This window comes from Moschus berezovskii, chromosome 28 (assembly GCF_049115385.1).
Source record: "Moschus berezovskii isolate FMDL1 chromosome 28, NW_MosBer_1.0, whole genome shotgun sequence".
In the NCBI taxonomy this organism is placed as follows: Eukaryota; Metazoa; Chordata; class Mammalia; order Artiodactyla; family Moschidae; genus Moschus; species Moschus berezovskii.
Window position 1 is genome coordinate 3,166,736 of NC_142487.1, and position 17,341 is coordinate 3,184,076.

At 36.5% G+C, this 17,341-nt stretch overlaps 1 protein-coding gene across 1 annotated transcript in view; it reads right to left on the minus strand.

Annotated features, from left to right (window-relative positions):
• MIB1 (MIB E3 ubiquitin protein ligase 1) overlaps window positions 1-17,341 on the minus strand; it is a 98,931-nt gene that overhangs the window by 14,921 nt on the left and 66,669 nt on the right. Inside the window, exons 13-17 of the mRNA XM_055417110.2 lie at window positions 10,261-10,393; window positions 8,228-8,314; window positions 6,095-6,256; window positions 3,823-4,004; window positions 2,166-2,358 (exon numbers count right to left, since the gene is read on the minus strand). Coding sequence (XP_055273085.1) covers window positions 2,166-2,358; window positions 3,823-4,004; window positions 6,095-6,256; window positions 8,228-8,314; window positions 10,261-10,393 — 757 coding nt within the window. The remainder of the gene's footprint in view (window positions 1-2,165; window positions 2,359-3,822; window positions 4,005-6,094; window positions 6,257-8,227; window positions 8,315-10,260; window positions 10,394-17,341) is intronic.

Here is a 17,341-nt window from a genome sequence, read left to right on the forward strand (position 1 = left end):
TTGCTAATTTAATGAGAATGGTTAATAATTGTTCTTAATTTCACATTTGTATTTCTTTAATTGCTAAAGAGAGCAAGTTCATTTATTCTTCCTCATCCAAATAATAGTTTTACAATTTATCTTCATGAAGATGTTCATGATCCTTTAGCCACTTGGGGTCACTATTTCCTTATATTCAAAGGTTCCACAACCAACCTGACAAACCTCTTGGGAGGGTATGTGTAAGTTTTCGTACTTTTGCACAGGAATGAAAATTCCGTAACTTAAAATACAAACAGAAAGCTTTCTGATTCCTGGAGTTCAGAACTGTACTAAAAAGGACTAACAACATATTCCTTCCTTTCTACCTTCCTGTTCTGTCAACCCTTTCTTGTAGACATTGTTTTTAACTTTGTTTGTATATCATAGCACAGAGGAAAAATAGGGACTTAAGAATCAAGAAAACTGAGTTCAAAACCCAAGTGTCAGTGTACTTCTTTGAGCTTCAGTTTTTTTCAACTGAAAACACCAGAGTGACTAGAGGATCAATAAGAGTTCTAAGATGAGACTCTGCTTTACACAACCCTGGGATCTGAACTCACTTCACATCTCTCTTAAAGCACCGATGACATCCCTATACAGAAGAGTAGCTTTTACTATTAAGTCATAGTTTATCAAGAAATTACAAATTTATAATAGGGAACTATCATATACATCTCTGACTTGGTTATAAAACAAGTGCTCAAGAAACGTTTTTGAAATAGGGTTTAATCTAACAAAAAGTTTCAAGCACAACAGGAGGATACACAGAATCTGAAAACAAGAGAATGGCTTAAATTTTTATTCTTTCAGATTCTTTCCCAAACTGTTAATCTGTCAGCAGGTAACTAAAGCACATTATAAATACCAAGTAAAGGGATTCATATTAATTTATTAAAGTAGGGTTGACACCGACGTAATGCATATGAAATGCCAACATAGTGCCTGGTATAGTGAGTGCTGCCAGTATATCCTTCTCCCCTTTATAAACAGGTTAAACAATTACATATGTACTACTAATCCAATACCTCTCACCCAAAAATAACTCCTGGAACTTTTTCCTGTGCCTAAAATTTTACTAATGATATAGTCATTTGGATCATAAAAAACATACAGTCTTAGAAGAAGCCCTATGAAAATGCAAGAAGCACTGGCAAGATTTCACCTTTTAAGTCACTGCCAGATAGTTCATCATGAAAATTAGTGCCAACTTGTTTCTAATAATGAATATTAACGTATAGCTTAGGAAATATCTAGAGAAAAATAAAAAGAACAGCAAGGGAACGAGAAGAGTATAACCTTCATAAATGAAGCCAAAGAAAACCAGAGTATCTTTTGATTTAAGCTACTCACTTTGAGAAAAATTTTTTGTAAGAAACTTAAACCTCACTTTACATATATACACATTAAGAAAAACTAAAGAAAATCAATTATTTCATAAACTAAAATGAGTAAGATGATAAAGCACTAAGTTACATGGGGAAAAAAGAAAGAAACCAGAAACTCAGAAAAGAATCTGCTTCTCAAAAAACAAAAGGAGTCAGATGAGATAAAAAGTTCAGAGATACAGAATTTGGCCATAAAGAATTATAGGATTATCAGACTTCATCTGCCTAATGAAGAGTGGGATACAATATCAAATGAGTTGCATCACCTACGAAGTTTTCTTTCCAAAAATGTCTAAGTTGAAACTAATCAAGCTGTGAGATCTAACTTTCAGTTCAAAGAAATATAAAGGATAGAGAAACAAAGAACACCATGATAACACAATCAAATAAATCCAGACTATGTGACATTCTACTGAAAAAAATCAACTGGTCTTCTACAAAGAGGAATACAAAACAATTCATGTATTCAAAAAAGGTGTAATATACAAGTAACTAAAATCACAAAGTGGAATTAAACACATCTTTAGGTGATAAGGGACTTTGAAAATAAAATAGTAGACAACTTTTATTTTTAACTAATAGTATAGTTTACATGTTTCAGCTGGTGTCTTGATAAATGTATAAATAATACATTCCCATGTTTAGATCTTGATTAGGAAGAACAAAATTAAAACAGACACACGGCATCATATAATCTTATCATTAACTGTAGTCTCAAAGATCAAAAAATAATAAAATGCTGTATGAAAAACGTATTACCTTGGTCCTGGACTGAACTTGCTCTTTACAGATGAGGCATTTCTTGACTCGTGGAGAACACAGAGAACAGGTAGCAATGTGTCCACATGGGCCAAACAGAGTGTCTCTTTTCATATCGGAACACACCATACACTCTTCCAAGGTTTCAGAATCATTATTAATCATAGAAGGACTTCGGGAACCCACCTGACCACTAATGAAAGAAAATAATTCTAATCAAACCTATCAGAACATGTTAGAAATTCATTAATTAAAATGTTTTAAAACATCTAAAGCATCATTCGTTTGCATAAAAACTTTAGCTATGTTTAAAAACTAAGCTTTATCATCTGTAAATGAAACACTGTATATATTATACTTTTCTATACCTCTCTGCATTTTTTTAGTACATATAGCACGATTCAAATTTCAATTGAACAAATCCTCACCCAATGAAAAAGGGTGAATCTTCTAAAACAGAAGTCAAAAACACTAGCTTAAAAAAAAACTAAGATGAACAGTTTCACTCAGAACCTTTTTTTATCTATACAGAACCAGCTGAGGAAGAAACAGGACATAGGAATAAAACAAAAATCCTAACTAGAGTCCACGTTAGTTGCCTTAAGTACAGACATAAGGAAGCATCATCAGAGTCCCCAGCGGACAGGGAACTGTGAAAAAAAGGTCACTGCAGCAGCTGTTTTGACATTTCTTTAAATTTATCCTTAAGGAGCATAAAGATTCTATTACAGAAAGGCAGAACACGTCCATAAATATATATACATGGCACAGAAATACATATGCACAACCAACTACAGCTACAGAAAAGGGACACACTGTTTCTACTACAATCTTCAGAAACACATGAAAACGCCTGTTCACATGTTCACACACAAAGTGATTTCCCTTACACCCAGTGTTTAAGTTATTATTGCAGTAATTACAGAGCCTTTATCTATATATTTTTAGATACATTGTCTTTCTCTAATAGAATTTTATGTTCCTTAAGAATATACTTAATATCTCTATATACAACTACTTAACCATAAAAAAATAATAAAATAATGCCATTTGCAGCAACATGAATGAACTTAGAGATGATCACAGTAAGCAAAGTAAGTCAGAGAAAGACAAGTATCACCTATCACTTATGTGGACTCTAAAACACGATACAAACTGAACTGACTTACAAAACAGACATAGAAACAGACACAGAAAACAAACTTACAGTTACCAAAGGGGAAAGGAGTAGGGAAAGGATAAATAAGAGGAGTTAGGGATGAGCAGATACAAACTACTATATATTCAATAAAACAACAAGGTCCTACCATATAGCACAAGTAACTATATTCAGTGTCTTGTAAGGAACCATAATGGAAAAGAGTATGTATATATATGAATACACGAATCACTTTGCTGTACATCAGAAAGTAACACTGTAAATCAACTGTATTTCAATAAAAAATACCTCATTATATTAATTTCCCTGTAACACAGCTCTATGTATGGATTCCAAAGAGGTGTCATTTCATTACTACACATAAATTAAGAAAGAAAGTACAAAGCTCAAGGGACAACTACTAAAATGTTTAATGACAAGAACCAAGTCCTTAACTGTGAAACCACATGACACTTTATGTACATAATATTCGGTTTTATGAAAATAAATAATACAAACCTGACTTTTTCTTTATGACACTTTGCCAAGGCTTTGCAGAGACTTGGATCAGGACAGAGATCAAGTGGCGACTGACCCTTCTTATTTCGGATGCTAAGGTCAGCACCATTAGCAGCCAAGAAACAGGCAATAGATGCCGCACTCTTCTTCTCAGCCCCCTGGGTACCAAGTCCCATTATTAACTGAAATCATATGAAAAAAGTCATTATTTTCCCCTTTAGGAATCTGTTATCATTTCTTATCACCAAATATACATACATACCTAGATGTGTGTGTGTGTGTGGTGTGTGTGTGCTTACGTATATATGTATGCATGTATATATGAATATGTATGTGTGAATAAGAAAATGTCTGGAAAGAGCATACACACCATAGGACGTGACTGACACTTATGGGTGCAGTCCTAGTATCATTCCCCTTCTAACCCACCCCCAGTGTCCTGGGGTGTACAGTATGAGGACTGACCCATCCTCCGGGTTCAGAAGTGAACCAAAGAAGGTCCAAATTAGTCAGATATCCACTTCATCTGGGGTGACACATAATCTAAATCAAGTTAATTAAGGCCCGTAAGACTCAAGAATGGAACTTCTGATTTAGATAGTAAGGAAACAGTACTCCGTTTTCTAACAACTTGGCCCTGGAGCTGTTAGCAACCAACTTGAGACAATAAGGGGAGAGAGAACTGAGAAAAGAACCAAGAACTAGGAATTAAGACACAAAGTGGAGAATGAGACAAATCAGGTTCTACTGTCATCTGAGCTACTGACTCACACATCTTGTGTGAAAATAGTCATAATAATTGTTAACACTGATGGAGCATCTACAGTGGACTAAGAACTATTTTAAGCACTTGCCATGAACTAACTCATTTAATCCTTACAAACTTATGGAGGTAGTTACTCCCTTCCCCTCATTTTAAAATGAGAAAAACAAGGCACATAGGAGTTAGAGTATTTACCCATGGTCATACAGAAAGACAGGCAGCAATTAGCAAACACTTTGGTCTCAGAATCCTTTTACATTCTTAAAAATGATTCTAAAATTCATACGGAAAGGTGAAGGACCTAGAATAGTAAAACAACTTTGAAAAACAGGAAAAAAGTTGGACTGACCTCAACATTTATTATAAAGCTACAGTAATCAAGACAGTGCGTTGGCATTACAGAGCTAAAGACACAGATCAACAGAAGAGAACTGATTTTAGATAAAGGCACAACAAGCGATGCAGCAGAAAAAGATAGTCTTCTCAACAAATGGGACCAGAATGATGATATCCACAAGCAAAAAAAGATGACCCATACTTCATACTGTATATATAAAAATTAACTCAACATCAATCACAGACCTAAGTGTAACAGCTCAAACTTTATAAACTTTTAGTACAAAACAGGAAAAAACCTTAGTGACCTTAGATTTAGCAAAGATTTCTCAGGACACAAACAATAAAAGAAAAGAATTGCTAAATCAGACTTCATTAAAATTACTATTTTTCGACTCATAGACTTAGATAATGAACTTCTGGTTACTGGGGGGAAGGGATACTTAGGGAGTTTGGGAAGGTCATGTACACACTGTTATGTTCAAAATGGATAACCAACAAGGACCTACTGTATAGCACATGAATTCTGCTCAATGTCATGTACCAGACTGGAGGGGGGAGGGGGTTTGAAGGAGAATGGATACATGTACATGTATGACTGAGCTCCTTTGCTGTTCACCTAAAACTACCACAACACTGTTGACTGTCTGTACGAAGATTCAAAATAAAAAGTTTAAAGTCTGAAAAAAAACAAAACAAACTACTGCTTCATCAAAAGAATGCAAAGACAAGCCACAGACTGGGAGAATGTACGTGCATATCGCATATCTGATATGGAACTTGATTCCAAATGGCAGTAAGAAAACAGCTCAACAACATAATAAATTAAGGTTTGAAGTGCCAGCTTTGTCAAATATATATGGGTGGCAAACCTGCAAATGAAAAGATGTTCAATACTAGTAGTCAGGAGGAAATGCAACCCCAAACCACAACAAGACACCACAGCACTCCTGTTTGAAAGGCTTAAGTTGCATAAGGAGAACCAAACAACTTTTAGTAAGAATGCAAACAATACAGTCAGTACTGACTAGTGTTTAGCTCATAAACTAAATTCCTGCATTTGTACTTTTGATGAAATATCTGATCAGATGCAGGTTCAATGAGCCATAAATATAAGACCTTGCATTAAAAGATGTTCCTCCTGACACAGAAGTGACGATTATCTTTGCTCACCGTGTTTTTGGATGGCTCCCAGGCAGCATCAACCTTCCCCACATCCTGCATATCTTGAAGCTGACGCAGCTGAGACAGAGTGTGATGCCTCAGGGCTTCGTGCAGAGGAGTGTCCCCATCCTTATCCTGAATATCTAACTTGGCACCTGCACGGACCAAAAGCTAGAAAAGAAAAATGTCTCTTTTTCCTAAAGTATTTCACCCACAAGAAATTATAATACATCTAAAGTAACAAAGTTTCAGTTACATAAAATGAATTTGTTCTGGAGAGCCCCTCCATTGAATGGTGGTGTATCGTGTTCTTACAATTTGCTGAGAAGGCAGACTTTAAATGTTTTCACCACACAGATACACAAACTATATGTGATGGTGGCTATGTTTATTAGCTTAATTATAGTGATTATTTCACAATGTATACCTGGATCAAAATACAAAGTTGTACACTTTAAATGTATACAATTTCCATCTGGCTATTATAACTTAATAAAGCTGAAAAAAATTAAAATTAAAGTAACAGTGTGAGAGCACTATCTGACAGGGCAGCCATGAAAGTTAACTTATGTGTTTGCTTGCCACCACTCTGCATCCCTGTTCAGTTCAGTTCAGTCGCTCAGTCGTGTCCAACTCTTTGCGACCCCATGAATCATAGCACGCCAAGCCTCCCTGTCCATCACCAACTCCCAGGGTTCACTCAAACTCATGTCCATCGAGTTGGTGATGCCATCCAGCCATCTCATTCTCTGTCGTCCCCTTCTCCTCCTGCCCCCAATCCTTCCCAGCATCAGAGTCTTTTCCAGTGAGTCAATTCGTTACATGAGGTGGCCAAAGCATTGGAGTTTCAGCTTAGCATCAGTCCTTCCAATGAACACCCAGAACTGATCTCCTTTAGAATGTATCCCTGTGACTCCTTACAAGTAATGATGGGCTTGATTATTCAAACATACTGAATTAGGGACAGCAGAAAGAAACAAGAACCAAGAACCAATATGCAGCTTAATTATTCTACTCTAAGATCAAAATAATTGGAGGAAATTCAGGACATTTTTTTCTCTCCTTTTAATTTCAGGTATGTGAGTTGGTATATTTTAAGTATTTCCAATAGGACCAAATCAAAATACTCAAAATTCTTCTATTATTTAAATAAACATGCATTTATTTTTTTCCATCCCCTTTGGTCAATTTTCTGCAAACTGTGTGGTTATAAGGGCTATTAAGTCCAAACATCAGAGAAATGAAGAATTTCTGGCAAGAGAATTTTAAATAATTATAAATGTGAAGTGTTTACTAAGTTACAATCTCTTACATATAATGCATAATTGATATACTTCAACAGATATTTTAAGCAGTAAATATAAAACTTTGCTTTAACAGTTCCCTAACCTTTCTGCAAATGTTATCAGAGTTTTAAAAAAACACCATACAAAGAACTCAGTCTCAAGCATATAGTCCCACCTGTTTTGGCAAATTACTATTTTGTTCTTTTTTTGTTCACTGTGTTTCAAAAAGATTATATAAAACGTCTCTGGAGGTCTATTTCTCAAATTTAAATCTACATCAGAATTACGTGGGGGCCTGTAAAACCAGAGATTGCTAGTTCCCACCCTTTTAGGTTCTGCTCTGGTTGGTCTGAGACGGGGCCCAAGAATTTACTTTTCTGCCAAAGCCCTAGGTGATGCTACTGCTACTGCTTCAGCCTCCAAACTTTAAGAATCACTGCTCTACAAAAAAGTTTAAACAGATCATCTTTCAAGTATTTGATCTGGAATCACCAGATTAGTAAAATAAAAATACGTATGACAGCTTCTTTGAAATGTCTGGCAAATGTCTAGCCAAAGCCTTTAAATACAGTTCACTCTCAATTATAAAAGTTAAAAGGGAGTATACTTTTAAAAAATGTACATGTTACTTTGAAATTCTCTGATTTAATATTCCAGGAATTTACAAATCCTGACAACAAAATTATAAAAACTCTGAATATAAGAGTGAAGATTTTTCCTACTAGAAATTAAAACTCTTTACCCAACTGATTAAAATACTAACCTAAAATCATAATTTTACCTCTAACTACGCCTTCTGAGGAGCCTAACAACATATCATTTAAAAGGGTAAGATTCACTTTAGTAGACACGTTACCCTCACAATCTGGGTGTGCTGCCGCTCCACGGCAAGGTGGAGGGCCGTCTGCTGGTTCACATTCTGGATGTCCAGGTTTGCGTTTCCCTGAAAGAAGAACAAGGCTTACAGTGAAGTGTGACAAGAGGGAAGCACGTAAACTAACTCTCTATGAGGAACCCATAACACGGGATGCTGCTGACCACACCCCCTCCAAGGGCTAGACCTTGTAACACATGGTAACAGATGTGGACAGCAGGAGAAAGTGGTGGCAGAGCAAACTTTCTAAAATAGAACGGCAAATTTAAAATTATTTTTACTGTGGTGATTCCACCTAAGGACAGTTATAGGACAAAGGACAATACAGAGTTAAACACAGCTCCCTTTTAATCTCCATTTAAAGAGCCATAATCAGCTCATTTTAAGTAAATACTTCCTGAAAATGTATTAATGAGTCCTCATATTGTATTTGGAAATTCAGAAGACCTAGAAGGTTAAAGTAGGTCTGAGAAAAAAGAACAAAGTTAGAGGACTTACTCCAACTGATTTCAGTTACTGATTACTATAGTTAATACAGTTATTACTTCAGTTCAGTTACTGATTACTATACAGCAACAGTAACCAAGACAGTGGGCTCCCCTAGTAGCTCAGTTGATAAAGAATCGGCCTGCAATGCAGGAGATCCCAGTTTGACTCCCGGGTTGGGAAGATCCCCTGGAGAAGGGATAGGCTACCCATTCCAGTATTCTTTGGCTTCCCTGGTGGCTCAGCTGGTAAAGAATCCGCCTGCAATAGAGGAGACCTGGGTCTGATCCCTGGGTTGGGAAGATCCCCTGGAGGAAGGCATGGTAACTCACTCCAGTATTCCTGCCTGGAGAATTTCCATGGACAAGAGGAGACTGGTGGGCTGCAGGCCATGGGGTTGCAAAGAGTCGGACACGACTGAGAGACTAAGCACAACCAAGACAGTGTGGTACTGGCTTGGGTCAGTAGTCTGGATTTTGGATGAAAAGGAATTTGTCATAGTTAACAACACTTCTAAGAGAATTAACTTTAATAAGAAAGGCCTATAATGGCAGGGGAAAGGCAGTTTAGCTTCTGAACTGTTTCTTTCTTTAAATGTCTTTGTACAGACTGTCCATCTGTACAAGATCTAAGACCTAATTACACATAATGTACTATCTACTAAATTTCCCTGCCATTTCATCTTCTTAACTAGACTATAAGTTCCTTGAATTCAGGAGTCACAGATAATTCTTTGGAAACTTTAGTGCTTCCCTATGGTATATGCTTGGCTGAAGCATTTAAAAATTTTGCTGAATATACCAAAACATCATAAAATTGCAATCAATAGGTTCCCCTCAAAATCCGAGCTCATAAAAATGTAGAGGTATCTTATTCCTAAGATAAATGAAATAACTAAGGTGAACCTACCCTGCTATCCAGTCACAGATTCAAGGGGTCCAACAACTGTTGAGAACTGAGTGCCTAGGTCCTAACTGCTGCCTGGTGTCACCTGGTAGCAACTCGCCACATTGATTTAGACATCAACATACTGGTTCTTGATGATATAGCTGAGCAACACTTCTACAACAGTGGCGGTGATTCTGGAAAATCCCTTTAAGTTGATGCCTATTTTGCTGGACCAACTCAGGAAGACTGTGCAGAGAGAATACCGGAGGCGTGAAGGATCCACACCTACCCTACGCACACCCCCACTACTATTTCCCTCCACTGAAGCACCACTGTTAGGCAGAAGACTAACTTATACTACAGCTGAATTTGCACCATCATGGGATTTTACTGTAACCTACTAGTAAGTAGTTCAGTTCAGTTCAGTCGCTCAGTCATGTCTGACTCTTTGCGACCCCACGGGCTGCAGCACACCTGGCTTCCCTGTCCATCACCAACCCCTGGAGCTTGCTCAAACTCATGTCCATCGAGTCAGTGATGCCATCCAACTATCTCATCCCTAAGTAGTTGATGAAGTAATAATAAATCAATGATTAGCAAAGACACAAAATCGTTAAAAATTACTGAAATGCTTTTCCTACCTGATGCACCAACAGTTCAGCCACTTCTACATGATTATTAAGGGCAGCCAGATGCAAGGCGGTATAACCATCATCTTTCTTCTCATCCACAATCCACGGTCTCGGTAATTTAGACAGTAAAACACGCATTGCGCTGAAAGGCAAATTTATATTAATTTGATATTTAGTTATATATTTTATTATTTTCTTTATAAAAAATATTCAAAAGAAACTCTTAAAATCAAATGAAAATATTCCTCTTTAGAGAAAATTATGCCCTTAAGAGACAAACAGAAATTCAAAATTTCTAAATCTCAAATGCACAGCCCTTTGACATTTTAAGAGGTAAACAAATTATAACTATTTGGAGAGTAGAATCAAAATAGAATGTGAGTGCTACAAAGGGAAACATTCTGAGAGGGGGGAAAAAAAAAACAAAGGTGAAATATACCCTAATAAGGACATAGTTTGAATTTGTGGAATCTCTTAGGTTCAATTATAACAGTATATATTAATGAAAAAGTTAATGAAGAGAAACCAGGTAGCAAGAGTTAATTGGGAAAAATTAAGACAATTGAGACAAATTTTATGTGGCTGGCAGATTACCATGAATTCTGCAGAGTTAAAAATCTGATATATGTCATTTAGTAGTGCTAAATCTAGTTGATATCGAAATACACAAAATGGCACTCAAATATTTAAAATTTACAATATGATAACCAAATATCTCCAAAGCAAAATAAGTTATCCTAAAGAGCACCAAAGATTAAACCATAAAAGACCAGGGGAACTAATTACTGAGAAACCATGCTTTGTAAAGAAAAGGCTACCCTACCCTCAAAAAGGAAAGTAAAATAAGAAGCAACTTTTCTTACCATTCATCAGTAACTTCTCCTAACACAGGTTTTGTGTGGAAAACTCATAATTTGGGAAAAATCTAAAAATAATTTTTATTTTTTAAAAATTTGGGAAGAATTTCCCTTAATATCTGTCCAGTAATTGTGGTTTAAAAAAAAAAAAAGACTGACACCTGAGATAATGAATGGCTTCTATAAACAGTACTGGACTTGGCACGGACAACACTGATATATGTATTGGTATAGGTATTGAATGTTCCCCCACACCTAAAAAAGGCAGTAAACGCAGAAAAGCTTTCAAAATTGTGTCAATAGCGTATAAAAGGGCAAGAAGTTAACAGTAAGACACATATTGGGATAGTTTTTCCTAAGATGACACACAGGAGAGAAAAATCTGAAACAGAAATATTTTAAACGTATGGAGAAACAGTCTGAAGATGCAGAATAAGAACGCGTGTAAAAGAAATTGTTAAGTCTCTAAATAATGAAACTAAGACCTAACGTGACGCAGAACATGTTTCCTTAATGGCAGTGGTCCATGAATGCCACATAGGAAGTCCAAGACATCTGAAAATATGCTTTGGAGGATCCACGAATCTCTAAAATTGTACTTGTATCTGGAAGTTTATAGCTTTTATCAGATTTTCAAACAGGTTAATGACCCAAGGCATATTGAGAATCAAAACTTAAAAGACAGCCTTCAGTGGTTGTTACTAAAGTTAAAATAACTGTCCATGAATGACAGACTTCTTTGGAAATCTGTGCAAGGCCAGGAACCATTCCCTCCCCCAAAAAAATGACATAAAAATCTTTACATATAATTTTGAGGGAATCCAAGTTCCATTCATGGACCTCATACAAAGCTGAAGATTCTTGCTTTAGTTCATTTTCAGTAATTTTAAGGACTTTAAACTTCCCCATTCAGTGGATTAAAATAAAATACTAGAAATTATGTACATTTTTGACTCAAATTCTTAACGGGGAAAAGTTAAGTATATGGTACAACAATATACTACCAAGTGTTTGGATTTCGCATAATCATGAGGCTAAAGTCATACATTACCTACTACCTTACACAGTTGACCTTGTGAGAAACAGAATCTATAGTTTCATGACTCTTTTGGAGAGTTTTGAAGATACAAGTATTAAATCATGTGAAAAAAGTTGTATTAAAGACAAAATGTAATCATTAAAAATAATAAGGTAAAAATAAGGAGGGGGCGCTTTTTTGGGTTTTTATTGTGGTTGTGCCCCATGGTATTAGAGACGAATCATGGTAATTTTTGATTTCCCATAGAAACAGTGTTATATTGGCAAATAAGGTGAATACACCAGATAATAATTAAGTAAATAAAACAAATGGATGATTACAGAAAAAGAGACTTGTACAAGAGGCGATTCAGAAGTCAAATCAGGATAATACATAGATAGAAAAATCACCAGAACAGAATTATAAGTAAAAAGATAAAAATCATGTCTTTTTCTTTTTTTCCCCCTGGAAAATAACGATTGGTTAAAAAGAAAGTGAAGAATTATTCTCTATGAAGCCTGGAAAAAGAATGAGAAAAATAATCTATTAGTGTATCAGCTTTATCTGTAGAAAAAGTTCTGTGACAAGAACCCCAGCACTCGAATTTACCCTCAAAAGAATCAGGAGAATGCTATCAGTTTTCAGTATCGTCATATGAAAAATAATTTGACATTTTTATTAATGTTAGTGTTACAAGTATTCTCTATGGGTCTATAAAGTCATATGAAAAGAGTTCTGTAAGAACTAAATGAGATAATGTAGGTAAAATGTTTTAGTATAGTCTAAAGCTCTTCAATAGTGTTATTACAGTTCTAAGTTTACAGACCTATGAAGTACACAATACAAATTTCCCTTTTTTCCTTCCCAAGAATTCTTCCTGTATTCTTGATTTTGGTTATTCTTATTATCATTTAACCAGCCACCCAAGTCAGAAATAAGGGAATCATTCTAGACCCTCTCCTCCCTTCCCACTCCTGCATTCAATTTGTTCTGCTGACTTTCCCTTTTAAAACTATTATTTCCTATATAATATCTTTTACATAGACTTTCGTTACCTTTCCTCTGAATATCTGTAACAGCCCCCTTCCAAATCTAGCCCTTATACCCCTTTCACACAAATCTACCCATTTCACGATTTTCACAAATTCAAAATCATCAGCGTTCAAATAAAAAAGGCTCCCTTTCACATAACTAAATCTTTTTAAGATTGGTCTTGATAAAATTTATTCTGAAATATACTTTTTGTTTTAATATACTTTTAAAAGAATATAAGACTAAACTTATCTTATGATAACTCAATTATAACAAAATCAACTCCTGATTAAATGCTGTAAGTTTTGGAGAAATACTGAAGATAGCCCCAAATCAAAATTAATGCAAAAGTCAACAGCTAGCTAGGAATGGTCAGATTAGTTTTTGGTTTTGCCATTTTTAAATAAACTTTTAGATTTTAGATTTACAGAAAATTGTGAAGACAGTACAGAGAGTTCCTCACCCTGGCTGTTAATACTGTACATTAGGATGATACATTTGTTACCATTAAGGAACCAGTACTGACAGTTATTAACTAAAGATCATACTTCACTCCAATTTCCTTAGTTTTATTTAACGTACTTTCTCTGCTCTAGAATACCACATTACACTTAGCTGTCATGGCTCCTGAGGCTCCCTTTCACTGTGACAGTTTCTTAGACTTTCCTTGTTTTCGATGATGTTGACAGTGTTGAGGAGTACTAATCAGTTATTTTATAGAATCCTCTTTGCTGGTAATTTGTCTGATGTTTTCTCATGATTACAACTGGGATTATGAGTTATGAGGAGGAAGTCTCAAAGACAGTGCCTTTTCATCACGTCAAGGGTGCACCCTATCAACATGACTTATTTGTCAATGTTAACCATGACAATCTGGTTGAGGTAGCATCTGTCCACTTTCTCCACTGTAGAGTTGCTCTTTTTCTCCCTTTCTCTACTATAAAATAATAAGCTACACTCTTTGGAAGGAAGGAAGTCACTACAGGTAGCCTACTCTTAACAGGTGGAAAGTTATATTCCACTTCCTTGAAGGCAGAGTATTCACATAAATGATCTGGAATTCTTCTATACTGCAGATTTGGGGTAGCTTAATTTTAAGAGCAATCTATAACCTTCTCATCTTAATAAGAAAACTGTTAATTAATGTTAGTTCTTGACCAACTGCCTTCACAAAAAGCAAACAAAAACTACACACCACCTCAAGAAAAGTCAAACTTTGGGCCCAGCCTGCAGTATGAGCTAAGAGAAGAAAAAAAAGAACAGTCTCTGGTCCCCTCCCCTTCAGGTCCAGAGCAGTTCTGAATGATCTGTCTTCTTTCCTCCTGTGGGGCAATCTGAGGACCCCACAATATAACCAACGAAAGTCAGCTGTTCCCCACAGCACCTTAGTTAATTAAGAGGATTCTGTTGTTATGCTGCAAGCACTGAGGCCCTTAGAGTTGCTGGGATAAGGGTGTTACCAGTTCAATAAATCAGTAATTTTACTGAGCCAACAGACTCTCACTGGTGGAGCACTGTATAAGATTTGAAGATACTTTCCCCAATGTTCAAACACTCTTCTTTATTTCTCAATCTGGTTGTTTTCCAAAAGGTTAAGGACATGGATAGTTTAAGGATAAGATCTTACTACCAGTTAAGCAGGCATTTGTGAATAGTGCCAAAGAAGCATTAAGTTCCAGAACAACTAATAGTGGTGCCGAGCATAATCCTTGGCACATGGTAATACTCAAACGTTTGCTGAATGATGAACAAATGAGTTCTAAGAAGCAAAGGGGACAAGCAGCTGTCTGCACTGGTATGTAACAGTCAAATGGCATTGGCTCCATTTTTAGGATCTGCCATGCTTTGCAATCTTTCTTCAGAGATGGGCAACATTTTTCCAAACAAACCATAGTAGCTAAATTGAGGAGGCCTTACATATTAGTATTACTGAATGTAAAAAAGACATTGAAATAACAGCACATATTAGGGGTTCGATAAATTCTGAGTTATTGAACAATCCCTCAAATATAATTTAAGCATGTTAGTACAGAATCCATAAAGGAACCTGCTAAGAAAGTTGATAAATCTCAAGCAGAAGTTCTGTAGGCCATGCTGCTGCTGCTAAGTCACTTCAGTCGTGTCCAACTCTGTGTGACCCCATAGATGGAAGCCCACCAGGCTCCCCCGTCCCTGGGATTCTCCAGGAAAGAACACTAGAGTGGGTTGCCATTTCCTTCTCCAATGTGTGAAAGTGAAAAGTGAAAGTGAAGTTGCTCAGTCGTGTCCGACCCTTAGCGACCCCATGGACTGCAGCCTACCAGGCTCCTCCATCCATAGGATTTTCTAGGCAAGAGTACTAGAGTGGCTTGCCATTGCCTTCTCCGGTAGGCCATGCTAAGAGCAGGTTAATATGTAACAGTTTGAACACATCTTTATTCAATATACACCCACCCCTATCTAAATGGATGGAGACAAGAATGCTATCTGTAATAATCATTCTAGCAAATGAATATGGACAGTTTTTATTTTCTTTCATCTATTTAAAGGGATAAACAGACATGACTCAAATGTTAAATTTTAATTTTTTGGTGTGCTTAATTTTGTTCCCCATAAACTTTTTTTTTGACAGATAACCACAATTAAAAGGTTCATTAATTTAGCTTAAATTCAATAATTAGGTATTTGGTAATGCAGTAGAAATTAGCTCAAAATTACAGATATGCAATGACAATACAGGATGCAGGAGTGCTGTACACGTGAGGACTCAGTCATTCTTAAAATAGGACAACTAAAATGATCTCTTCTACACTGTAAGTCAGGGAAGCCATCTCACTCATCTTTATACCCACTTTGTGCATCTAGTATGAGGTGCTCAAAGTTTAGTTGAATGAAACAAAGGAAGAAACAATCAAATGAACGGTCATTTTTCTCAGCATACTGGGGCCAAGAATGCTCAAAATGCTACATTTCTGGCATAGGTTCCAGTCCCCGAGAGTCCAGGCCCTAACTGCCTGCATCATTATAAACCACTGCAGCGGCAGGCACAGGGGTAAAGATCTAAGTCTGAAGCCAAACCAGCTGGGCTCCCATTCTGGTGCCAGCAAACAAAAGGGCTGGTGACCTGAGCAGGGTCCTTCCCTTCTATGCCTCCGTTTCCTCATCTATAAAATGTGTAAAGAATCACAAGTCCTATTTCGTAGGACTGTTATGGGGATTTTAAAGGCCGTAGAAAAGTGCCTGTCCTTTCGTACACTATGTAACTGTTCGCTTGAGAGGTGGGAAAGGAGGACTTTCACTGCTACAAAATGGTCAGGAAATACGAGGTAGTTTAAAAATTTGGAAATTAACCTATCTTGTACTCTGAGATGCATCAACTTCTCACAATGTGTCTAAAACTACTTCAGTATCTAGATAAGTTGGCTCTATAAAACTGCCCAAATAGCTATAGAAGCACACTTTATGTCACTGTTTTAAAACAGCCATTCAAAAATAATTAAACTGCTATGTTATAAAAAAATGCTAAAGACAAAACGGACGTCAAGAACGAATTTCCCTTGTAGGAGAATGAGCTCAGAAAACTGGTAAGTTTTTTTGGGTTCTTAACTGAATCAATGGACGTGAGAGTTGGACTATAAAGAAAGCTGACCGCTGAAGAATTGATGCTTTTGAACTGTGGTGCTGGAAAAGACTCTTTGAGAGTCCCTTGGACTGCAAGGAGATCCAACCAGTCCATCCTAAAGGAAATCAGTCCTAAATATTCATTGGAAGGACTGATCCTCAAGCTGAAACGCCAATACTTTGGCCACCTGATGAGAAGAACTGACTCACTGGAAAAGACCCTGATGCTGGGAAAGACTGAAGGCAGGAGGAGAAGGGGATGACAGAGGATGAGATGATTGGATGGCACCAGTGACTCAATGGACATGAGTTTGAATAAACTCTGGGAGTTGGTGATGGACAGGGAAGCCTGGTGTGCTGCAGTCCATGGGGTCGCAAAGAGTCACACACGACTGAACAACTGAACTGAATCAATACTTAAGAGACTATATATGAATTAAGAACAAGGTACAGTTGGTTTTTCCTAGGCATTCTTAAGTTTGTTAGATCTTAAATTGTACAGCCATAGGTTTGTGGAATTTGATGTTAATTTTTTTTTCTCCTTGGTTAAAAAATAAACCTCAATATTAAAATTTATGGTGAT